The sequence below is a fragment of the Ambystoma mexicanum genome, chromosome 10 (assembly GCF_040938575.1).
Source record: "Ambystoma mexicanum isolate Mex_15411 chromosome 10, UKY_AmexF1_1, whole genome shotgun sequence".
In the NCBI taxonomy this organism is placed as follows: Eukaryota; Metazoa; Chordata; class Amphibia; order Caudata; family Ambystomatidae; genus Ambystoma; species Ambystoma mexicanum.
Genome location: NC_090932.1, coordinates 1,170,474,824 through 1,170,501,587, shown reverse-complemented (window position 1 = coordinate 1,170,501,587; position 26,764 = coordinate 1,170,474,824). Strand labels below are relative to the sequence as shown.

Here is a 26,764-nt window from a genome sequence, read left to right as displayed (position 1 = left end):
GAAAGATTGTTGGCTGGAAAAAACAGAACCTCGGTCTTCGCAGCAGTGAGGGTGAGATAATGGGATAATGGGAGGACATCCAGTATTTGATTGCAACCAAGCAAGCAGAAAGATTGCAGTGAATTTCATGAGAGAAAGAGGAGAAGCAAAGGACTCATTGGGTGTCGTCTGCATAGAAGTGGTGGGACAGCCAATGGAGTAAATAACAGCCGCAAGATAAGATGTGTAGAGCGAGAATAGGAAAGGGCCCAGAACTGACCCTTGAGGCACACCGTTTCAGAGCACTTGCCTGCCCAAGAGACTGAAAATGTTCTATTAGAAGGATAAGAATGGAACCAAGACAAGACAGAACCTGAAAGACCAAAAGATGAAAGTGAAGCTAAGAGTAAAGAGTGTCAAAGGCCGCCAATAGATCTAGAAGAATAATAAAGGATAAGTGCTTAGAATATTGTGCCGAAAGAAGGGAGTTCAACACCGAAAGTAGAGCAGTGTCTGTAGAATTAAAAGGACAGAAACCAGACTGAAATTTTGGGAGAAAAGAAGAATTGGAGACAAACGTGGAAATCTGAGCATATACAAGCTGTTCTAGAAGTTTTGAGAGATAAGACAATACAGAAATAGGATGGAAGTTTGAAACAAGCAAAGGATCAGCTGTAGGTTTCTTCAAAATTGGAATAATAGATGCGTGCTTAAATGATTTGGGAAAAGTAGAGGTAGAGAGACAGATATTGAAAAAAGGAGACAAGGTAGGGTACAAGAAAAGGGTAGACTTTAGGGATTAATGTAGAAATAATAGGGTCAGTAGGGGAGGCAGTGGGATGAGCTTTAGCAAGTAAAAGAAAAACATTAGAATTAGAAACAGGAGTAAAGTGAGTAATGGTGGCATAAGGAATAAGAGCAGGAGTAGGCGGGGACCGTTGGGGTGGCTTAGATGCTTCAATGTCATGACGAAGAGAAATAACTTTTGAGGAAGTGAGCAAAGTCAGAAGCGGAGAGAGTAGAATTTGTAGAGTGATCAATAGTAGGAGGAGAGAGAAGACGTGTAAGAGTTTGAAAAAGACGCCTGTGATGTGTAGACTTAGATTGTAGAAGATCAGAGAAATAAAGACGTTTAGCAGAGCACAAACAATTGTCATAGAGAACATGATAAGAGAAATAGGTGGAGCGATCAGGCGTAGATTTGGTCTTGAGCCAACATCTTTCAAGGCGACGAAGAAAGCAGCGCATAGAGAGCAAGTTGGGAGAAAGCCAAGGGTGAGAGGGTTTACGAGTGGGGCGGAAGAGGGACAGAGGGTAGAGTTGATCAAGAGAATTGATATGAGATGAGGAAATGGAAGATGCTGCCTCGTCGGCATTCAGAGCTGAGAAGGAGTAAGGAGTAGAAAGTGACGCAGTACAGGTAGTGTTAAATAGTGAAGAATTTAAATCACATAGATCACGTCGGGAAAAAATAGGACCAAAAGAAGGAGAGAAGGAACAAGCAGAAATAAGTGGGAGTAACGATGTAGAAAGTAAATGATGATCAGAGAGATAGACAGGAAGAGATAAAACAGGAGAAGTAGTAAAATTCGAGATAAAGATCAAATCCAGAGAGAAACCAGAAATGTGTGATGGGGAAGCAGAGAGGGGTAGGAGGACATTAGAATCAAGGATAGAGAGAAAAGGAGTAGCGGAGTGCGCAGAGGACAAGTGACGATTATGCCCCTAACCGAACAACAGGGGTACCAGTGGTGACGGCGACATTGGGACGGAGGCCCTCGAGGGACATCGAGTCGACCGGCATGGATGCGCAGCACCCCCTGCTGAAATATTTTCTGAAGCAGCTAAAGCTGGATATGGATATATCAAAAGATGAGGAATACGTGGGAGGAACATCCAGTCGAAAGACATTACATGGGGTAAGTAACTTGTTCATCTATTGAATACCGAACTTAAAGAGAGCTGCTATTTGAGTCAACACAAGTAATTGCTACGTCTATTTAATACCAAACTGAAAGAAAGCTGCTATTTGATAGCTGCTATTTGAGTGAGCGCAGGTAAATGATACATACATTAAATACTGAACTGAAAGAAAGTTGCTATTTGAGTAAATTACGATGTGCTGAATGGTGAATGAACACTCTTAAGTAAAATAGACATATCAAATGGCACACCGCCAGTAAAACGCAGTGTGAGCAGAACTAAAGACATGCAAAGAATTGAAGAGTTGTTTTTAATATTACAAGTGCAAAGATAAGAAAAGCTTTCAATTATAACTGCAAATGTGAGAAAGAGTCACAAGTATATGACTAGCCAAGAACTGGTATAAAAGAGTGTTACAAGAAATACAAGTCTGGAATGAGAGGCTCAGCAGCTTTGGGGAGACTTAAAGTTGTGCGACCTGTGCGGACTGTGCGGTCTGACAATTGTGCCTAGACCAGAAAGTATTCTACTGTGAAAGTTATAAACATCAAGAATCAAGCCAGAAAAAGTATAGGGTTACTGTTTGAGTGACCTGTGATGGGTGGACCGTGTGGTCTAGCACCGGGCCTAGACCAGGAAACCCTTAATGGTGAACAAGCTGTAAAGAACTGTGAAACAATTGGTGAAGCAAACCTGAAGGTGGATCAAACGGGCCCAGTGTTTTCTTTTGAACTTTAAGAAGATGAAACCAATGTGAGTGCTATGTTAAAGTCTTGGGGAAGGGAACCTTGAGAGTCTAAACAACCGGAGAATGCTGTCTTGGGCAAGGGACTCCCAGGACCTCTGTTTTGTGTGAACAGTGCTACATTTGAACTTGGGGAAGGGAATCCCAAAACCTCCTCTTTGTGTGAATTGTGATAGATTCGAATTTGGAGAAGGTAATTTCAGAACTTGACAAACACTGTTGAAGTGAACTTTTATTGGAAGTGTATTGAACTTAAGATAGGGAACCCAAGAAGAACTCAAGCTGAAAGTAGCTTAGCCTTTACGTTAGAACACTTATATATTTTCTGAGAAGATTCCAACACCATGTTTAGTTATAGTTATAGTTAGAGGGCAAGCATAGGTTTTTTACACAGACAGACTTTTATTTTGGACTTGCAGACACAGACTTTCTTTAGTTTCTTTAGGTAGGGAAAATCCCACTATAGTATAGGGCAGGTTAGATGTTACACTATCCTGATCATTAGTAACGTTTTGTTTAGAACTGCACATCTGTTGTCTGTGTCATCTATCTTGATACCATGCCTGCTCACATATGGTGTCAGGGTTGGGATACAGCTCAACCGATACAAGTTGGGGATCCCACCAGAATAAGGTACAACACCCCTTAAGAATTAACCCCCTTACAAAAAGACCCAGAGAGGAAACAACCAACATCATCCTCTCCGCCAATAGATCAGTTACCCATGAGAAAGAAAACAATCCACCTGACAAATACTCAAACTATAAGATGGGGGTTACTTTTCATCTTTCAAACCCACAGGCTATTCTTCCTAAAATGACAATAGTGGAGGAAAAGATCTACCACCTTTTCTTTAAATTTACAAATACGTTTTCCCACCAATTTAGCCATCTATGTGACACCCCGCAGAGAGAGAGAATTAAAAATACTACCCCTTTTTTCTTGTGGAGATGAACTAAGATTTGTTCTACTCAGTTTCTCTTCTACACCCATAAAGATCAACAGAGGCGAGATAATAGGAAATCTAATATATGAGACCCTTAGACCCTTTGGAAGCCACCCACTGGGGAGACTAAGGAAAAGCCTGGGGGGAACACCGCCCCAGGACATTTTTCTTATTCCCTAGTAACAGAAAAGAAAGGGTACCCCAATAAACTGTCCTAGGAATTACCACCTCTTTTACCAGAACCATCAGCTGTCTCCCTTATCCAAATAGTACCAACGATAGCTCAAGAAACCCTACAGGATAACCCTACATCTAAGTCCCTATTGAAGCAGGCAAGGAGAATATTGTTCTCTGGGTTTTCTATTATCCCCCTAGAAGAACTAAATTCCTCCTGCTTTGAGCGTTGCTTGTTCTGTGGAAATTGCGGTCATGTCATGGAGTTCTGTCCTGAGAATTTAGAAGAGGAGCTAACAGACACACAAGAAAAGGCTAAACCTTTATGGGAACATTTCAAACACTGTATTCCCTTAATGAGGTCTTATTAGATGATGAGAGAGAAAAAATAACAGATGTTTCCTGAGTACCATCTGATGAAGAAGATCCACATGGTTCGGACGGAGAATGTAACTACTGTAGTGACACATGTTATTCAAACTTCATTATCAATCATTAATTGACCTTTACAACTTCTTGACTATCCCTTGAATCTGAAGCAAGAACATTCTACATCCTTGACGTGGTCGCAGTTATCAACCACTTCTAGCGCGTATCAGGTAATCTTACTAGGCTAATCCGCTACATACTTGTTTTATGCATGTCAAGTAATAGTTTTATTCTATCGTGTAATTATTTTTCCAAATGTTTGGTTACTGCTTTCCAATTGATATACACCTTAGTTATCGTCCACTGGTGTTTGTTTTCAGTTATAATTAGTGTTATTCATAATAATGCAAGTACTGTCTTTCAGGGAGATGCTGAAGCGTCCGCCACATCTACAACATTTCTAGATGTTTTTCAACAGCAGGAGGTATGGATACTGACAGCTCCATCGAGCGTCATCATCAGAGCTGGAATTCTTGTTGTTTGATTGTTCTACACAATGTTTCATTCGTGGTTAGCCGTTGATATGTACCTGTGTGTTCGTCCTCACGTGTGTTTTATGCTAACAATATTTTGATACATAGTAATGAAAGTACTATGTTTCAGGCAGTTGATGGAGCGTCAACCGCTGCGCTTGATGCAGAGCCTGACATTCAAGAATACGAATCAGCGCAACAGCTTTCGGAAGTGCGCACTACATTTGCAACATCCATAGATATTCTTCAGCAGCACGAGGTATGGCTAATGACAGCTCCATCATGCGTGATCATATAACGTGATTCCATCTGCTATACTTTCTTCCCTATTAACGCAAGTGCTGTGTTTCAGGGAGACGACAAAGCTTCCACTACAATCACAACATCCAATTTAGATGATGCAGATGTAAATAATTTGTTGAAAAAAGTCGATGAAATGTGATCATATTTAGATTTTCCTTGATTCTTTTGGACAATGCATCATTTGCGGATATCTCTTTATATGTACCTGTGCGTTCGACCCCAAGTGTGTGTTATGTTTCCAATATTGAAAACCATACTTATCCAAGTACTGTGTTTCAGGGAGACGACAGAGCTTCCACCACAATCACAACATCTCATTTAGATGATGCAGATGTAAATAATTTGTTGAAAGAAGTCGATGAAATGTGATCATATTTAGATTTTCCTTGATTCTTTTGGACAATGCATCATTTGCGGTTATCTCTTTATATGTACCTGTGCGTTCGACCCCAAGTGTGTGTTATGTTTCCAATATTGAAAACCATACTAATCCAAGTACTGTGTTTCAGGGAGACGACGGAGCTTCCACCACAATCACAACATCTCATTTAGATGATGCAGATGTAAAGGAATCGTTGAAATAAGTCGATGAAATGTGATCATATTTGGATTTTCCTTGATTCTTTTGGACATTGCATCATTTGTGGTTATCTCTTTATATGTACCTGTGCCGTCGACCCCAAGTGTGTGTTGTGTTTCCAATATTGAAAAGCATACTAATGCAAGTACTGTGTTTCAGGGAGATGCGGATGCCTCCTCTCCATACAACCATTCATGGCAGTCCATGCAGAGCCAGAGGTATGGATACTGACAGTTCCATCGAAATAGATCATCACTTGTCGAATACTTGTCGTTTGATTGTTGCACACAATGTTTAAATCGTGTTTGGCTATTGAGATGTACCTGTGTGTTCGTCCTCACGTGTGTTTTATGCTAACATACATAGTAATGAAAGTACTATGTTTCAGGGAGACGATGGAGCCTCATTCCATGCTGTCTATACGGATACAGAAAATATAGTCGTTGCAGCGCAAGAGGAAGGGAGGACATGCGGAAACGAATCAGAGCTACAGCGTGCAGATGTTGAAGGTCGAGTCAAAAAAGTTGCAAAGAAAAAAAAACAAAAAAAGGTTAGTTACAAACAGTTCATAACTTTAAAAAAATGTTTGTGCTGGGGACTATTTTATGTTTTTTTCCAGTCAATTCTACTACACTCCATCTTGTGTTTAAACTGAACATCCCTTTTCCAATCTCTCCTCCAGTTACCCGTGGGTGTCAGAACTATACACACACAGACAGTGAAGTGAATGAGAGATGTGGCTTGCCAGACCGTGTACACTATGGAGGAACTATTAATTGAGGCGAGGCGTGTTCAGGCTCGAGATGCTCATGTCCAATGGCCAGAACATGAATTAACTGTGTTTGGAGACTACAGCAAAGTTGCATTGGACCATAGCTACAGTGCAACCGCACCACCACAAGAAGATGTTATTGAATGTATTGAAGATAGCTCTGAAGTAGTTGCAGATCAATTTACACAATCTACACCCGCCAAAAATTTGCCACCAAAAAACCTGTCGACATTGTTGTGTTCTCCCATCAATGTTGAAGTAATAGATGTTGAAATGACAGAGAATGAACCAGCCGCAGCATCCATAGACGCATTAGAACTTGATATCAGCGATATTACTTTCCAATGTGTTGAAATCTCCACAACGTCACAGGCCGAAACAACGTTGACGGAGGATGACAGTCTAATGAAAGAGAGCAAATACATGTTTTCGACAGTTGTTTGATGGAAATTATAAGTATGCTGAAATGTGTGCATTCCATTAGAGGGAAAGTATGTGGGAAGCCATTGATTAATGTGACTTGTCAAATAAAAGGCAGTAACGTCAAAATAAATGCCGCCTGTAGATTAAATCATAGGTTCTCATGGTCTGCACAACCGATGCTGGGGAAACTGCCAGCAGGCAATCTACTGTGTGCAGCTGCATCACTTTTTAGTGGCTCCAGTTTTAGAAAGTTAGAGGCTTTCTTTCAGTTTGTGGGACTCCATTTCATTTCTAAAGCGCTGTGGATAGTAAGAAAATTGTGAGTTCGGTGGTCGTGCAGGTAACACAATGTACTTCCTCAGTGGCCATGGAGAAACTAGGTTTTATAAAATCAGTGGAATATCTACAATCGAGGGGAATGCACATCGACCTCATAGCCACGGATAGACACGTTTCCATTGCCAAGACAATGAGAGAGCAGTTCCCACATATTAAACATCAATTTGACGTATGGCATCTTGCTAAATCAATCAATAAGAAAATCTCGGCTGCAGGGAAAAAAAAAGGTTTTGAAAGTATTTTGCAGTGGTCACATTCTATCACCAACCATCTTTGGTGGAGCTCAAAAACTTGTGAGGGGTCAGTGGAAATACTACTTGAAAAATGGCGGTCACTGATGCACCACTGTACCAACGTTCACCGCTGGACAGCAAATGAACATTTCCACCAATGTGAACATGGCCCTTTGTCCCCAGAGGAGGCACGGAAGAAGAAGTGGTTGATTCCATCTTGACCGACACAAAAAGCCATTGAGAAGATTGTTTTCGACAAAACTCTATCAAGAGATTTGAGAGGACTGACAGAATTCTGTCACACAGGAGATTTGGAGGTGTTCCGCAAATGTGCCTAAAGTACAGGCCAAAGCGCTTGCATTTTAGCTTTCGGGGCATGAAACATCGCACTCTACTAGCGGTCTTGGCCCATAACAGCAATGTCGGACGTGAACAATCTAGGACTAGTGGTAAAGTAAGGATGCCTCGCTACACTAAGGTGTTTTCAAAACGAAGTAAGCAATGGGTGATCAAACCAGTCTATGATGAAATGCAGTTCGACTTTGTGAAAGGCCTTATTGTTGCTGTGTTAGAGAAGCACAGATATGGAATTGTGGACGTTTCTGTGCAGAGCAGTGATCCATTGCCACCGAACATTGCGACTGTGCCATGCCCACCCGAAGCACAGCTGATTGTGAAGTACAAATCCCGGTTTAAATAATTGCAATACGATTGTCTTTTTGTAAATAAATGTTATTGTACAGTGTACCTGTAAACCTAACCCCTACCTTCACCATCATGGGTGGCGAACAAGCTGGGTGTCATCTTTGAATTCTCTCTATTCACCTCACATATGTGTATGCATATATTTTTCTCATGTCTCATCTCATGTAAATGTAAATGCTGCGCACTGTTAACGGAGGGGAGGCTTGCGTATTGCAAATAATAAAACAAACAAACAAACAATAAATCTCACTTTTAACTCAACTCCTGTGGTACTTTATACTTTCCCTGACCTTCCGCCAAAAATTAAATGTCTCAATTTGGGCTGCAAAGCTCGCAGACAACGGGGACAAAATTGGGGCACTTAGAACGCGCCAGCCAAGCGGACCGTGGCATTTGGGAGAGAAGCCAGTTGGCATTTGCACATTCAGGCGCACTACATAGACGGATTCTAAACTTCAAGTTCTCACAGATGCCTATACTACGTGATGTTGCAAATAAAGAATGCGAATGACAGCGCCCAGATGAGCCCCACAAGTTGCACTGGAAGTATAAGGGTCTATTGTTTTTTGACCTTGAGACAGGGACCATGCCGAAAGAACTACATTTGAAGGGAGTGCGCAATAGCGTAAGAGACGATAAGGCAGAAAATTCAGAAACTAGACCGAGTTTCAGTTTTAGGTCAGTATACGAAAAATCGTTGTCAAGAGCACGGTCCGTTTTACAGACTGCATTACGAAGAGAGACAATGGAAATTTAAAATAAAATGTAAGTAAATCTTTACACGCTTTTATACTGGAATGAAGATTTAATGAATGGATGCATGAATAAATGAATGAATGAAGAGCTAGGAAAAGCAAGTAAAACTGTTCGTAGTGGGCACATGGGCATGCAGGTCCACTGGTCTCACCGATCTCGGTCCTTGGCCCAGCCACTTTTCCCTGCACTGCCTACCTGCACTACGGGACTGTCTCTGTATCCTTCAGCCCCTTCTCCCGGCATTTACCTTGCACTTGCCACCTGCTGGCCCTATTATTTAATTTGTATTCAACTAACCATGTACAGCCCTTTCCCATGCGCGATCAGAAAGACACCTGGCCTAGTAGGATCGTTGTCTGTCTGCCCTTGTTCCTCACCTGCCTCGTCACGCCTAGAAACACTTGAGTATAGGCGCGTTACAAATGCCATATCATATATCATATCATTCCTCACGCATGTAGACTGTCGTTTATCATTGTGTGTTGGCCTCGATTTATCTCGTTACTTTTCGCATTGATTTTAGAGACAAACATACTCCATTGAACTATCCTTGCAAGCAAATAGTTTCTGATCGGTCGTAATAAATAAAATGAGTAATATTAATGAAGTTCGGCTAGCAAGACTAATTATCATTTTTTTGTTTTCATAACAGGTATTTGATCCCTTTCTGCCACTGCCATCTGTTTGAGACACCGGCGGATGGATTCTTCAGCAGACACCTGCAGCTTCGTGTCAACAACTGGAGCACGATCACCATATTATGGGACGATCGCCAAGGGCCCACATTCCCTTACGCTGTACTAGTGGCTAGAAGCAACATATCAACCTTTAGGCTGGACTAGTGCCTAGTTGATGGAACAGCCTTGCGGTTCACTGTGCTTCCAAAGTGATTCTTTTTACGAAAATGAACACCCTGTGTACCATAAAGGAACAGCGTGTGACTCAAGATGAAACGGAACAGTTATTGCGGATACAGATAAAAGAAAATAAATGGCTTCCGGAGTTCATATGTCAATTGCTGAATATTCTCTAAACATTTAATGTCAAATAAATGTACTTTACCAAATGTACTGTGTTGCTGTTTCATTTTAAAGTACAGTTTCATATTCCGAATTGTGGCGCGCTGTGTTGTGAGTTGATCTGTGTTGGTTTCCGGGTTCTGTGTGGAGTTGCGCAGAAGACGACTGGGCGCGTTTGCCTACGCAGCACAGTAACGTCACGGGGAGAGGCGGGGAATATGAATGTTTTGATAATGTCAGGCTCAGGGGCGGGGGAATTGATTTAGTGCCGCAAAAGCAGGTCAGCCAGGGCGATCGGGGAAAAGATAGGATTATCAGAAAATGGCGGCTCCCTGGTGCTTGTTTTCGCATGCGTTTAATGGACGAAAACTCGGGTAAGGTCCATAGGAAACTTTTCTAAAATTGAGCCACTTAGGCTTAAAAAAACATGGCCGACCCGTAGGGACAATAAAAATGTTTACTAGACCATGCCTTTAAGGTGAGCCTGGTGAGGAGGTAAGAGATGCTTAATGTTGAGTTGTTGTATTGCTTAATGTTGAGCCTGTTGCCACCTCGCGTGGTTGTGCATGTGTAGACTGCTATGTATTCTTTTATTCATGAGCATGTGAATCCATGCCAGACCCCATGCTGGAGAAGGAACAAGTTACTTACCTGTAACTGTTGTTCTCCAACATGGGTCTGGCATGGATTCACATGCGAACCCTCCCAACTACCCCTCTGCGGCTCACCACTTGGTCATACTGCCACTTGGCGTGCTACCAAATCTGAGGATGGCTGCCAGAGGCGGGGCTTAGGGAGAGGGCAGTCATTGGCTGGGGGCAGTATGACCCAGAGATCAGTGATTGGTTACTACTAAGAAAGACAGATCAGAAACGAAACTGATACTGATTTTTTCTTTACCGAGGATTCGCAGCCTGACGATGGGGAATATTCATGAGCATGTGAATCCATGCCAGACCCATGCTGGAGAACAACAGTTACAGGTAAGTAACGTGTTCCGTCTCTGGCACCTTTACTGTCTCTGGCACCTTTACTTCCACCTGGATAGTGGGACTCAGCGTGGGGGGCAGTGGGCTCCCTCTCCTTTCCTTTGGTCTCTCTGCTTCCTGCTCTGCGCACCCCGCAGCAGTCTCCTTTTTCCTCTGCCTGGCTCTCATTCACGCAGTAACTTGTCTTCTCCTGGGTTCTCCAAGGTCCTCACCAAGACCAGCTTTTCGCCAATTGTTTCTTTAATCAGGTTTCATCACAACGAGACAGGAGATCCTGGTCCTGTCAAATCTTCATGGATTGGTTGTATCTTGAAGTTAGTTAGATTTCTCGTTTTGGTGTAGTGGGACTACGTTCCAGTCCATATAGGGACCGTTTGTGCTTGGGGGTGGCAGCTCCAAGATCTATCAGTGGCAGTGGTGGATAAAAGGTGGTCAGTGTTTTTTTAAGGGTTTCTGCTTGTGTGTTTGGTCGCACAGAGGGGCAGGCAGTGCTCAAATGTGGCAAGTTTGAGGCTCCCCGGTGGCAGTGATGAGCGGAAGGTGTTTGGTCTTGTTTTGTTGGTTTGGGGTGGTAGTTGTGTTGGTGTGGTCCTTCTGCCAGTGGGTTAGTTACACCTGTTTGAGTAACCATTCTTTATATTTGGTATTGGGTTGAGCGCATGTTTTGAGGTATGTGTCTGTTGTGTGAAAGGAAGGGAGGTGTGTTGTGTTGCGTGTCTGGTTAGGTGGACGGAAGGGGGTGTTTGAAATGGTATTCCTATTATATGTTTATTCCCTGCTTTACCCCTTCCTGAATGCATGCTGTGTGTCTGCTGGTGTGAGGTCATGAATGGAATGCCTGGAGTCTGACTGACTGGAATGCTGAGGGTATGAGATTCCACCCAGGGCAGTTGGTAATGCCAGTGGTCTTCCCTAGTACTGTACTTCCTATCTCCTTTTGATGAAACCTGATTAAGGTAACCTGAAGATCACAGCTGGCTACCTGAGTATCCGTTATAAGTACCCTGACAACTAATTATAACAGTAATTCAATCCAAGAATGTTCCTGCCTGGAGTCTAACATATGCCACATTCGGTATTCAGTGAGGACATTTACTGTGTTTACTATATGATCAGTAACATACACCACAGTCACGGATATATAAAATTGTGCCTCTCTAAATGTATGCTATATACACAACTGTAACCCTAAATGCTATGTTTGTTGCTGTTCTGCAGTTGAGTGACGATGAAATCACCAGGAGGAATAGCAAGAGATATTCAAGGGATGGTCGCCCCAAGGGGAATATCTGCTCCTACTGCCTATCACCATATGATAGAAGCCAGGTACTCTCCTTCTATATTATCCACATTGGACATAGCTTCGAATTTGTAGCAATTCTGCAATCAGAGATTTTATATATATTGTTATTTTTTGGCAAGGTTTGAACCGCTCCCCTCACCCCCCTGCAAATGGTGTTTCATAAAGATGTATAACTATTTCGATGAATTTAAAAAGATATATGGATTGGTAATTTGTGGGAAAGGGTTATTTTGCCCCCATTGGCTGTGATGGAGCAAAATATAAAAGTGTACTTTACCGAAAAACAGAAGAAATGTAACTTTTTTTAGAATTACGTTTTTAGTTAGGAATGACTGAAATATGTACCGGTAACATTCATTAGACTGAATCCTAGTCTTCCTTTATTACAGTGCTTATCTTGTGAGGGAGAGGAAGCATTCTATTTTCCTTTAAATCACATTTTAAAAAATGACCACTTCCCGTAGCATAACATAATTAAGGCATTCCACTCCTCCCATAATTAATGTGTTGTCTAGCAAAGGAGCTCAAAGACCCAACATAAGTGGGAATTCTATGATGAGGAAGAATAGGAATAATAATGATCATCAGTATGTAATCTGGGAATTAATGTTTTGTCCTTCCTGGTCGCAGTCCTTATCTGGTGGGGATATGCCATAAAGTTAGTTCCAAGCCATTGGTCACCTGAAAACACAACCCAGAAGCAAATACTGAAACAGTCCCATTCAGTGGTTAACAAGGAAATAGGCATAAAAAAGAGCTCAGCATAAGAGCATCATTGCCAAATACAGAATTCATTCCATCAGTAGTTTATAATGTGCAAGGCATGGATTGCTCTTCATGTTTGTCCCCGTTGCCATTCTCATGGCGAATCTGCTTTGAATCTAGAGGGTACTGTGGTGCTCAATTGGTAAACCCAGACAATCACCTGCCCAAGCCACCTACTCTGTTACAGTAGATGATTTCTTTACAATCTGCACATCTAGTGGATGGCAGCCAAAATAATCCCTTGGAACACACAGCAATGCATGTAGCAGGAATTACCTAAAGCCCTCCCACCTTTTGTACCTTTCATAAACTCATGTGTATTTGATCCAATCCTGTCCTACTCTGTTTCTATTAGAAAACGTGGAACTGCAAAGTAAGCTTTATTTAATGCCTGTAGACAACACACTTTACCTTGTGACTAGGGCAACAATTGCATAAGTAGCACATGTGACAGATGAAAAGAAGTAGCTCCAGCTAAATAACTAATAACTGCTTACTAACATCACATCCAGAGATTGCCACCAATCAACAGCAGAAGAATCTGGCATAATTATATAAAATGGAAATGAGAATCATATATAATCTTTTGAATGAAAGAAGGTGTCCTAGCTACCCAACCTTCTGTCAGAAATCTCAAATATGGCTCCATAAACAACAGGGAGCAACTGCACAAAACAATGCACCATGGTGAGAGCAACCAAGAACACAAACTTAAGGGACATGTTCCAGGCTCTAATGGGACACCACACAAAGCAACTTAGTCCAAAGAGGTTTTAGAAGACCAGACTGGGATGAAACAGAGAATGCTCCTCAATTGCTTAGAAGTAAACATCTTCACTAAATCAATGTTTTACAGGAAAAACAACAATCTTAAATTCCTTCTGGTTGAGTTTGTAAAAGAAACCGACAAGCGCAACCAAATCAAACCTATCTTGCAAACAAAATACAATTTTATGGAATCATATGCAGAGCCTGAAGGGATCAGAATAAGACCACTTAGGGAACATACCCAATGATGACAGTAAAGTCTCAAAGTGCAGGAACTAGGGATTATTCAATAGGTAATGTAACCTGGATAAACCCTTTTCTTTAACACTCCTCACTCAATGTGTAATTAATTTTTATTTTATTTTTATTTATTTGTATTCAGTTCCAAAAGAACATTTACAAAATTACAAATCACAATTTACTAATCAAATCAAATTACTAAATCACAGAAACCTAAAATCTGAAAACATTCAATCAAACTATGCACAGGATACGTCATTTTTTACATCTTGCTTTGTTTTGTGCTAGCCATACCTATTCAATCATAATGTGACATATAAAATCTCGCAGCAAGTGTGTCTGCGAATCATTTAAAATAAACTAAAATCAATCATCTTAAGTATACATTCCATTCCCTATTGCCTAATGTACATACATTGAAAATATAAAACAGTAAATAGCCCACAAAGATCATATAAATTACCATAAAATAGACCAGAGATAGTTCATGAGAGCCACCCCGTAAAATCAAATCAATTGCAATTAGTCCGGCGTTTTTGATAATACACCATAACCGGTAGAGAGCAATATGTACACTTTCAGTCTTGGTGTTGAGGCAGTAGTTCCAATATGTGTCTTCCCTTATCGACTCATAGCTATGTACCATACTGCCCAAGATGGTCATGTATTCATTGCCCAGCGCTGCACATTCAGTGAAAAGATGCTTTGCCGTCTCCAATTTTCCAGGCAATATACATATACGACAGCACCTGTCCTTGAATGGGATCCCGAAATGAGCACCATGAAAAACATACAATGGCAGCTGATTTATACGTAGCCTCAGTCGAAAACTCTGCACTGCCGGGTTTGGACACTGTCTCAGAGGTTGGAGAAATCTGTGCACAACCCCTGAGACGTAAGAATAGGTACAAAGTGTAGCCAGATGGGCATAGTTGTTAATCCAATCCCACTTCTTCACTTTACGTTTGAAGATATGTTTTCAAACAACGTACCTGGTTCTTCTATTAAAGTCGGGGCGCCATCCAATGCTCTTATATAGATTAGCAATGAATAGGTCAAACCTCTCTTCCCTACGGCTGTAGCACAAATTCTCCTCAGTCCCCAGCAGCGAGAGTAGCCGACATTTCGGCTTAGTATGGATTTGTCACGCGCTCCCTAGGGTGGCGCCTGTGGACCTGGTGGAAGCCACGGCGCCATTGAACAGTGCCATTGAACAGTGCCGTCACGTTCAATGCCGTCCTTTCGGCAGCGCTCTAGTCTATTCCAAGATGGCCGCCGCCAGGCTGCCTTAGTCAGGTGACGCCCGGCAGTTGGCGTGCTGCAACTCCGGACTTTCCTTTGGATAAGACGCTAAGTTTTCTCTCTTTGCTGCACTTGAGTCCCTAGTCAACTGCTTTCTCTATGGATTTCCTCTGACCGCTGTTCTCACATGGCTAGCTTGCTTCCCGGAGCTTTGCGTTGTTGTTTACCTGTTGCGTGCTCTCACCTCGTGGAGCCCCTTTCTTGTGCTCTTTGCTCAGAGACACCCACTACATTTCCTGGTCGCGTCGGCTACCTCCGGCCTCTTGCTGTCTGCTTTCCTCCTGCCTCTCGGGGCACTTTCTTCTTGTCCTCTGAAACCTGATGTGGTCCTCCCTCCGGATGTATCCACCTTTATCAGCATTGGGAGACTTCTCACGGATCTCCCGGAGACGGGATACTTCCTTATCACTTCTCACCGGAGCTACCATCTGTATATCCGCGTTACGTCAAGACACCGGACTTCCCTCTCTCAAGAGTTTTTTTTTAGCCGGAGTGGGCTTTTTTCCTCTTGTTGGCTTCCTCGGGGGTAGGGGCCACTTTCCTGCCCACTTCACTCAGGCAGGCATAGTGGCTTCCCTCCGAGGGAGACCTTACCTCTTCAGAATAAAGCAGGCCTCACGCAGAAGAAGAGGGGATAAGGACTCTAGACAACTCTCCAGCAAATCAGGTGAGGAAGAAGGAAATCTATCGGAGCTAAGTGACGAAGGTAGTGACAGAGATAATCCTGTCAGTATTTACAGGTGCAATAATCTCTGTCTGGTAAGCATCTGGCCCTTAAGCGAAACCAGCACCAACTCCAGTCGGGGGTATTCAATTGTAGCGGAAGGGCTCAGCCCCAGTATACGCTTCCAGAAGGAACCCTAACTCAGATCCAGCCAGTGCAAGTCCCCCATGGCCAGTGCCTCCAACCCATACAGAAACATGGGGCAAAAGCATTGGCTGTATAGGGTAATTATCCCCTCCAGAGAGAACCCAGCTGTGTTTCTTGCAAAATTGCCAATCATTTGGCTCATGCCTTGAGCCTTGGCCTTCTTAATAGCCAATATGCAAGAGTATGTTCTACTGATTTTCATTTCTAAACCTAAGTATGGATATGAAACAACATAGTCAACCTTCCCAAGACTGGTAATAAAACTGGGGCACTTCACCATTTACAATGTGTAATTTAGAAACTTGGTAAAGTCCACTGTGTGATGTACACAGGGTTCTCAATTGATGGTTTGAGGAATTGGAGAATTCATCTGATGAAGGAAACTTGGTGTTTCCAGCTTGTTCTCACTTGATGGTTTGAGGAATTGGAGAATTCATCCGATGAAGGAAACTTGGTGTTTCCAGCTTAAAGGAATGTATCATGGATTGCAATCCGACAACATGAGCTTGATGATGTTGGTGAACTGTCCTATCCCTAGCTGTATTGAGATATGCTGTACCCTGAATCCCCAAATTCAGCCATAGAAGAATTTACAACCTCTTCTACCACCTCCATAGGGACATGTGTCTCTTTCGAATACTGCGTTTCTTGTTCCAAGAAAAAAAATCTTGTTCAGAAATAAAATAATCATGTTAATGGAAATCTGTGGGCACTACTAAAGTGGCTCCTCATTAGACCACTGTTTCACCATAACAGATAGCTCTGTCTTCTCTGTCAGACATCTTATTTGTTCTCCTGACATAGGGTTTGGAGCAGGATTTGAACTGACACACCTTTGAAGGTGTTCTACCCATATTCATATTATAATCTTAATATGGCCTCAGTGGGCCTGTCTTGTGCTTTCGACTTTGTCGATCACACAAGATTGTGGAACAAGTTATATACCTGGGGGAGGCCTGGGGGCCCTCTAAATATGTTAATTCGGCTACATACGGAGACAACAATTCAAGTAAGACTCAATGCAGCGGGATCTAGGAGTACTCACTTGGATACTTTTGTTGGGCTAAGGTAAGGCTGTGCCCTTGCCCCAGCACTTTTTAATCTATAGATCTCTGACTCAATGGATCATCTAATTGTGGTAAATTCTTATGCGCCTAAACTGGGACATCTACATATTCTGAGTTTGTTGTTTGCAGATGATATAATTTTGTTAGACGGGAACCAGATTGGCCTTCTTTCTTCGACTTTTAAACAGCTTCTAGCTATATCTACATGATAATAATCTAAAATGTAAATCAGTGATTATGACTATATCTGGTCATAGGGCCAAACCTAAACAGTTCAATTGGTCAATAAAGGGGGCAAGGCTTGTTGAAGTTGCCTCCTTAAAGTACTTGGGTATAACGTCTGTGTGAAAAGTGATCTAGTGGATCTGTATACAATTGTACCAAAGTTAATGCCTTGCCTGGTCCAAACGCGTAGGATACACTCCAGATATTGCAAATTATCTATGTTACTAATGTAGCCTGTGGCCCCACGGGGCCCGGCTAGTGCAGCTACATGTTTGACCTCTGAGGGACACCCAGAAAGAAAGATACCGACACTAGGGTAATACAGGTTTATTTAAAACGTGTAGTGTGGGTTTTATTCATGTGTTCTATGTGTGTATCTTTGTTTGGGAAAAACCATCCAGCCCACTATGCGGTTGGATGGAATGTCAGGAGAAAAGAAAAAGAAAGGAACAATAGAAAAGATCCCTGCCCAAGAATGGGCCGGGCAGGGGAGAGCAGAATCATGAGGATAAAAAGAAAAGAAAAGATAGTTAAGACAGTTTTGAGTGAGAAAGAAAAGGAAACTAACTTGTGAGGAGGCGGTGCCTCGAGTGGCCCCCTGGGGCCTACATGCATCTACCAGCGCCTACCGGCGCATTAGGGAGCCCTCCAGAGACAGTTTTCAGGGGAGCTGAGCTGCTACGCCAGGGGCAGCTTGGCCACCTCTGGGCTGTGGCGCTGGTCGGCACGCCCTTGGGGCAGAATGGACGGGCCCAGAGACATTTGTGGCCCAGGCAGCATAGCAGTGGCTTCCTGGGCCAGTTAAGAACAGCCCAGGCCAGGACCGCATGTGGGGGTCGGCCATGTCTGGGCTGTCTGGCCTTGCCCCCAACGGCCCGCCTCGTGGCCAGTGAGGCAGGCCTGTTATCATTAAAGTCCTCCCGGCCTGCGTATGCCAGAAGCAGCCTGGGAGAGGAATCAGAGTGGTACAGCGGAAGCCCGCTCCACCCCACAGGGTGGAGTGGTGAAGAAATAAGTCCTGGGTTGCCCTCGGTGGCCAACCCAGGTGAAGAGAGGAGGCGTGAAGTCTGGGGCTGCTCCATTGAGCTGCCCAGGTGAAGAAAGCCCTGTGCTGCCCAGTGGAATGGCTTGAGTAAAGGAGAGTGGCCCGCCCCCTGCATCTCGTGACGCATTGCTGAGGGGATGGGCCTGAAGATCAAGTGTGGCAACGTTCCCATAGCAACGGTTACACCACCAAAAATCAAAAATGGCGCACAGCGCTTGGCAGTGATGTCGGGCGAGTCTCCCAGGCAACAGGGCCCACACATTATAAATAAAACATGCTGCGGTTTGCGCCGGTGATGTCGGCCAGAATATTATACACACCACGAGTGAGGTGGTGAAATGTGGGCAGACCCCCACTTGCACAGGGAACCGCCCAGGAGTAACAGGAGTGCAGGTAAGTACAGTGAGAGTGGGTGGCCCCATGTCATGGATGCGGCTACCCTGAAGAATCCAGAGGGGGCCACCCTGAAGCATCCAGAGGGAGCCACGCCCCATCCAGAGGGGACCAAGCCCATCCACTCATCCAGCAACATCGGGGAACAGGCCCCCAGCCTGCAATCAGCACTTTACAGCCGTGCACCTTCCCCCAGAGCCAGTGCCATGGACAGACCTCAAGGCACTGCAGTCACCCCATTGTAACATAGTATTTTATGTTGTATATATGTTGTAAGTCTATGTAAATATGTATGAGTAGTTGTGTATATATTTATTTAATTAATGCTATGTAGGGTAAATGTTAAGTAGGGAGAAGTGGAAAGTTGGGTTATTAAGGGGAATGTTAAGTAGGTTAACTCTTAAGGTGGGTAGAATGTTTAGCTGGCCATTAGTTTAAGAATGGGGTAAAGGGGAGGTACCATGGCATGAGATAGCGGGATGGTGTGGCGGCTTGCCTGAAGCCGCCTAGCATGTTGGAACCACCCACAGAGGCCACCCTCTCACCTCACACTCTATGTGGGTGGTACCTGAGGTTAGGTCAGGTGTTTCTTGCGGCAGACTCACCCTCAGGGTCCCCGAGACCCCTCTAAGGCAGGGTGAGCTGTCGTAGCGAGCCACATTCAGCTGTAGCTCACACCAGGGGACTCTTAGGGAGAAAAGTAAAGAAATGACTGTTTAACTAATAAAAGAGGGGTCCCTGTTGGGATCCCTATAAAAATGCACTCTGGTGTCTGTGTCCCTTAGTGGTTAAAGAACTCATGGTGTAGCCCATCTCCTGTTAACAGCGATTTTATTTTAGCAGTTGCAGCACCCCTCCCTACACAGCAGGTTGGGGTATGAGGGGGGTGGTATTGATGGCAACTGTCCCTTCTCCGGGGAAGGGAAGAGTACACCCTTGCAAGGACCAGGGCCGGGAGACAGGGACTAAACCCTGATTATGGTTTTATGTGGGTAAAGTTTTAACTTTCCTATTGCATGGTCTGGAATTGTATAAAGTGGGTTTGAAGGCCCTAGAAATGTTATAAGGTTATCTGTGGAAGAAATGACTGGGTTTTCCTGGCTCCCTACCACTGGTACTGATCTGACAGGAATTGCATTTTCAACCCTGGAGGTTTTTATCTCTTGGAATAAATTTTAATTATATGCAAAGATTGGAGACCCTCCATCCAATTCTGTATTCGCCGATTTGAATATTTTGATGTATTCAAGCCAATCTGTACTTTTAAATGTATTCATAAAAATTGTGAATCCATGTCATCTTCCCTTAACGATGATCTCTTAACTAATCCTGTTAAGTTTAAAGGGAAAGCTGGCATATTAGCAACGAGCCAGGATCAAGAGACTATTGGTAAATATGAACTCCTTACGGAATATGGAACATTGCACTATTCAAAGACAACTGTGCCTTAATATCTGCTCATTGCCTAGAGCAATATATCGCTACATCTGTATGCGTTTTAGATTTAACTTATTGGGTACTCTTGAGAGATAGGGCCCCATCAGGAATATTGCACTTTATGATCAGCACTGCAGACTTTGTGATGAGGTTTCTTCGTTAGAAACCTTAAAACTTCTTATATTAAACTGCAGTGTCACTTTTGCTGTAATAAGCCTAAATGTGTGTAGAAAGAACGTTGTTCCTGCCTTTAAGTCATTAAAACCCTTTCAAATGCATCAGGGTATTTCTTTGTGTTCAACAATTGCACAATTAAAAACATTTGTCTGAAATTTGGTGCACCTTTGTGATTATTTTAAATGCAATTTACATGCATTCCCTGCAAAAATCAAATAACTGAAATGATAAGAAAATGCAAATTATTCAGGTGAAACAATGAATAAAAAGCTATGTACATTATTTGATTATTGATTGGGAACAGTTAGAAAACATGTTCAATAACTTTTATACATTTGTATTAACAATGTCTGCCTTTTTAAGTTAATAAAGGTATTGTAGTTTAAAACAAGGCACATTTGACTAAAGAGCTAGGACAAAAAGCAAATATTGTTAAGTATGAAATAAGGCCAATTGGCAATTCTTGTCCTTTATTGTAGACTTTATTTTTGTAGTGTTCAAATCCTGCAGTCTACTGATTTGGAGGAGTGGTAAAGGGGAGACTAGCTGGGTGGTAGTAACTAATAATAAGGCTGGAATATGCCTCCCATTTGACCCCCTTTCCTTGCCTGAAATCCCATTGTCAGATGCCTTTTCAAGCGTGGTGCTAGAATGGGGATATGACATGAAAGCCTATCCAACTCCCTTAGTATATTATTCTATCTAATAGGAAATAAGCATGCATGGTACGATAAAAGCTTTGGCAGATTGCTGATATAACCTGCTATGCAGGCTAGTTCTTGGAGGCATTGCCTTTCGAGTGGATTGTGTCCTCCAACGTATTCCTCATCTTAGATGTATTCCATCCAGCTTTGCTGCTCTTCGGAAATTTTTCCGGCAGAGGGCGCCGTGCGTCGATGTCGTCGAGTTGATGGTCCCTCGAATGCCTCTGTCGAGGGTGACGTCATCGGGTGTATAAGTAGCACGCGATGCGCCCGTTGGCCTCAGTTCCGTTTTTCCGCAGTATACGTTGCTTCGGACATTCGGCGCTCCTCGAGTTCTGTGAGAATATATAATAACGAAATATGTCCTCGTCATCGACGCCAACCACAACCCCGAAATCGGAATTCAAAAAGTGCAAATCGTGGTGGTCAAAAATGTCGATCACGGACCCGCATCGAGAGTGTTTGTGGTGCCTCAGAGAAGGCCACGACATCGAGGCCTGTATGAAGTGTCAGGCGATGACGCGGAAGGCCTTGCGAGAGAGGAGAGGAAAGCTACAGGTAGGTCAAAAAACCGATCGAAAAACCTCTAGCGTCGAGATCCCATGAGGAGAATTCTCCTTGACGCGAAAGGCATCGATCAAGGTCCCGTAGCGATTCCCATCGCTCGTCGTCTTTGTCAAAAAGATCGAAGAAACAACGCCACAGGTCTCCCTCCACCTCGTCGTCAGACGAGTCTCCAAAAAAGATGAAATGACCGACGAAACATTTGTCTACCGAAGAGTGGGAAGTATTCAGAGTCAAAATGATGGAGGTGTTTGAAAAAGCAAAGCCTCGGCCCGCGCCTTCTTCGGAAGCCGGCCGGGAGCGTCATCGCTCCGAGACACGCGCGCCCTCGAGCCCGGATTATCGAAAAAGGAAGGATAGGGAACCTTCCAGGACGCCGAGTGAAAAACGCTTGAGTCGAGTCGACCGCTCGAGGTCATCGACGCCGTCCGAGACCCATCATACCTCGAAGGGAAAATCTTCGAAGGTCGCCTCGACGCCCTCGAAGCAGACCCTGTCGACAACCACGATGTTGTTGACGCCGTCGATGCCGTTATCGATGTCGACGCCGAAACCCTCGGCGCCAAAGGCTCCAGCCAAGCCAGGGAAGCCAGAAAAAGAGAAGGATAAGGTTACAAAACCTGTATTGTCCTCAGAGCCAGGTACTAGACCTCTTCCTCCTCCTCCTCTCCCAGAGAAGGTTTGCAAGCCTCTCCCCAGAAAGGTGTTTTTCAGATCTCTGACCTCAATTTTCGAGGAACAGGAGAGATCAGATGAGGAAAATGTACCTTTTGGGCTGGAATATGGCACCCCAAATGTCCCAGAATGCTTGATTTCAGAAGAAAGCAGAATGAGGGACTTGGTGGAATCATTACACAATGCAAGTGGCATTGACACATCTCCTGAAAACGACTTTGGCAGACCAGAACCAGGAGAGCATGCCAGTCCATCATACCGTTAATTAATGACAAAGGTAGTAGATTACTTAGGATGGGCTAAACCATCAGCCCAATTCGTCCAGGATGATTTAACAGATATATTGGACCATGGTCCCACCGAAGATCCAGAACTACCCTTTCATGTAGCCCTGCAAAATAGGGTGGCCAAGAATTGGGAAACTCCGGATTCTATTCCTCCGGTAAATAAATCCCTCACCTCAAAATACCGCCCGGCCAGTAGCGACCGCGGCTATCTGTCCAAACACCCAACTCCCAAGAGTCTGGTCATACAGGCAGCCACAGCTTCTAACAAACTTGCATACCCGTCTATCCCTCCAGACAGGGACGATAAGCGTGTGGATGGTTGGGCACGGAAGGTATTTTCAGCCGGTAGCATGGCATTAAAATCTGCCAACTCCACATGTGCCTTGGCAACATTTTTGTACACTCTTTGGGAGTGCATTACAATGGCGCAGAGCACATACCACAAGGGGAAGAAAGGGAAGGGTTCCTAGCCATCGTTAGAGATGGAAAGGAAGCTATGCAGGAATCCCTTCAATCTGGATTGGACACTGCAGATAGTGTAAGCAGGTCCATGGGCACTAGCACAGTAATGCGCAGATTTGCGTGGTTACGGAAGTCAGGTTTCGCACCCGACGTACAGAATCGCCTTCTGAACATGCCTTTTGACGGATCTCACCTTTTTGGCAACAAGGCTGACGAGAGCCTTGAGAGGTTGCAGACCTCAAAAGCAGCTGCCAAATCTTTAGGAGCTGCTATTATTGCAACCTCAGCCTTTTCGTGTGCAAGGACAGTCATGGAGGGGACGATCCTATCGTTACTACACCTCAAACTCATATGGAAAGGTGAGAGGAATGGCCAGTCAAAGGGGCCAGAAAAAGGCCACTCGTAGTGAACGAGGAAAACGTGCTATACCAGCTCCAGCTGCAGCCTCTCTGCCATCAGTGGCTGCAACATCCGCCACAAAACCTCTTTGAGGACTTGCATCACAAAACACCTGTAGGGGGCAGGCTGTCACAGCATCTGCAAGAATGGCGAGCCATTACTTCAGATGTTTGGGCTCTAGAAATAATAGCCCAAGGTTACTGCCTTCCTTTTCTAACACAACCTCAAAGCAATCCACCAGGGAGACACCCGTTGAAGTCTTCAAACCCGCTCCTACAGCAGGATGTTTTAACCCTGCTGGAGAAAGGTGCTGTAGAACAGGTCCCTGCAGCGGAGAGGAACAAGGGATGGTACTCCCCGTATTTTTTGTTCCCCAAAAAGGACGGAGGACTGAGACCCATCTTGGACTTAAGAAACTTGAACAAGTTCCTCAGAAAGGACAAGTTCAAGATAGTTACCCTTACATAGGAGCTGTATTAGACACGTCCTTGGGAAAAAGCTTGCTTCCCAAGTCGAGGGCTCAAGACATTCTTCAGATGGTTTCCAAATTCCAAAATGCCCAAAATCTCCAGGCTTACGAATTTTTAAGGTTGCTCTGCCTCATGGCATCCTGCATCTTTCTGGTGCCAGAGGCACGCTTGAGGATGAGATCCCTTCAGTGGGCCCTAAAGACTCAGTGGTCCCAGTTCTCGGGTCAAATGACGGATCTTCTTCAGATTTGAACAAGGTCAGACAAGACCTTCTATGGTGGACCTGTACAGAGAACATCCTAAAAGGAGAACCTTTTTGGCAACCATGGTCGGAGATCACAGTAGCGACGGACTCCTCACTCCTGGGGTGGGGAGCTCATGCCAACGATTTGACAATCAACGGTCGTTGGTTTCCATCGGAGTCCAAACTACATATCAACCTTTTAGAGCTAAGGGCAATCAGACTAGCGCTGAAGGCCTTCCTGCCATCTGTCAGGGGAAAGAATGTCCTGATAATTACGGACAACACAGTGGCCATGCACTACCTAAACAAAAGAGGAGGTGTGGGTCACTACCCCTGTGCAGAGAGGCAATGCAGCTCTGGTATTGGGCAATTCAGGAAGGAATCTCTTTAACGGCAATTCATCTAGCCGGGGAAGAGAATATGACGGCAGATGCTCTGAGCAGGCAGAGCACGGTATCCCACGAATGGGAACTGGCTCAGGAAGTCATTCAAGAGATCTTCGCCCTTTGGGGAACCCCTCAAGTAGACCTGCTTGCAACCGGAATCAACTGAAAATGCGAAAGGTATTGCTCAAGGGAATTTCCCCCGAGAGGAGCCCTGGGGGACGCCTTCGTGATGGCGTGGAATTTCCCACTATTGTACGCGTTCCCTCCGATTCCCGTCATTCCTCAGGTCATCAGGAGGCTGAGAAGGTTTCAGAGCCGCATGATCCTAATTGCCTCGGATTGGGCCAGGAGAACGTGGTACCCGGACCTTTTAGACATGTCCATCTGTCCTCCAGTACGTCTTCCTCAGAGAGAGAACCTTCTCTCTCAAATGGAGGGTCAGGTTCTCCATCCAGAGGTCAAAACGCTCAACCTTCATGCTTGGTATCTGAAAGGCTGAGATACAGGGATTGGAACCTTCCAGATGACGTTATGGAGGTGTTGCTTTCGGCAAGAAGGGCAGCAACAAAGTCTCTATACCGTTGTCGTTGGAAAAAGTTTTGCAACTGGTGCAGAGAAAAGAATGTCGATCCTTTCCTATGTTCTATTCCGGAAGTATTATCTTTCCTTCTGACCCTAGCACATAGAGGTCTGAATATCGGAACAATAAAAGGTTACCTTGCAGTGCTTTCCATTTTCAAACGCTCATCGGCAGAATGCTCCTGCTTCAAAATTCCTTTGATAATAGAATTCTTAAAAGGACTCACTACAGTGTTTCCTACTCACTCATTTCAAGTACCGATCTGAGATCTAAATGTAGTCCTAAAATTCTTAATGTGTGCTCCTTTTGAGCCTATGCACACGTGTCCATTAAGATTACTAACGTCCAAAACAGCCTTCTAACATCAGCAAGAAGAGTGAGCGAATTGCAGGCACTGTCTTCTGGGCCACCCTATACTGTGTACCATAAGGACAGAGTTGTGTTGAGGGTAAAACCATCATTTTTACAGAAAGTCATATCTGATTTTCATTTAAGTCAGAAAATTGTCTTACCCGCATTCTATCCTCCACCCCATCCTTCGAAGGAGGAGGAAAGATTACACAGGTTGGATCCGAAAAGAGCTTTAAGCTTTTACATCTCTAGACTTTCCAGACTTAGAGTGGACAACCAGCTGTTTATAGGTTATACAGGAAGGAAACTGGGTCAATCTGTGACAAAACAGACAATTTCACGCTGGATTGTGCTTTGCATTTCAGAATGCTACAGACTAGCTCAAAAAGACCCTCCGGAAGGGTTAAGGGCTCATTCCACCAGAGGCATCGCCTCCTCCACGCCCTTCAAAGAGGTGTTCCAATAAGATCCATTTGCAAAGCAGCAACTTGGACTTCGCTACACACCTTTTCAAAATTCTATAACCTGGATGCTTCCCAGTCTAGGGAGCTAACTTTTGGGAAAGTACTATACTCAGCAATCTAAGAGTATCGAAAAATCTACCCCCTCCTCCAGAGGAATTGTCCATACAGCTTTGGGAGTTTATCTAAGATGAAGAATAAGTTGGAGGACACAATCCACTCGAAGAACAAGTTACTTACCAACTGGTAACGTTCTTTTGATTGGATGTTCCTCCAACGTATTCCTCATCGCCCTCCCAGCCTACCCCTCTGTAGATTTCTCCGGGTTATTGCCATCTCAAATCTCGCAAGGCTCATACCTGTCTTCCGGCACAATCCACACAGTTGTCATGATCTCTGCTTCCAAAAGGTCAGGGTTTTCCCAACTCCCTAGGAAGCAGATCCATAACCCAGGTTCCGAGTGCCAACCAGTCCCAATTGGGACCTTTTGGACCCAGTCCTGGCGCCAGTGGCACCAGGCTCATAAATATGCCCAGTCCCAGCGCTGGAAGCGCCGGGCTCATAATGCTTGGGTGGACTTACCTGCAGCAGACCATGCTGCTTACTTGCCTGCCAGTTGAGCCTCTGATCCTCTTCTGTTTGGAACTATTTTTCCTGTTGGGTGGGGCTGGAGCCACTCCCTAGATTTAGAACACTGGAACTCTTCTGGAAGGCAGGAACTCTTTTCTTACCAGGAACTCTTTTCTTACTTAGGCGTGGCTGTGGAAGGAGACACCTAAGCACTACAGGAGGCTATTTAA

General features: G+C 44.1%; 1 protein-coding gene across 3 annotated transcripts in view; it reads left to right on the top strand.

Annotated features, from left to right (window-relative positions):
* Positions 1–26,764, top strand: part of LOC138492131 (uro-adherence factor A-like) — a 1,977,591-nt gene that overhangs the window by 1,333,690 nt on the left and 617,137 nt on the right. For all 3 annotated transcript variants that reach the window (XM_069619116.1, XM_069619117.1, XM_069619115.1), the window contains one exon: positions 12,007–12,114. In XM_069619116.1, coding sequence (XP_069475217.1) covers positions 12,007–12,114 — 108 coding nt within the window. The remainder of the gene's footprint in view (positions 1–12,006; positions 12,115–26,764) is intronic.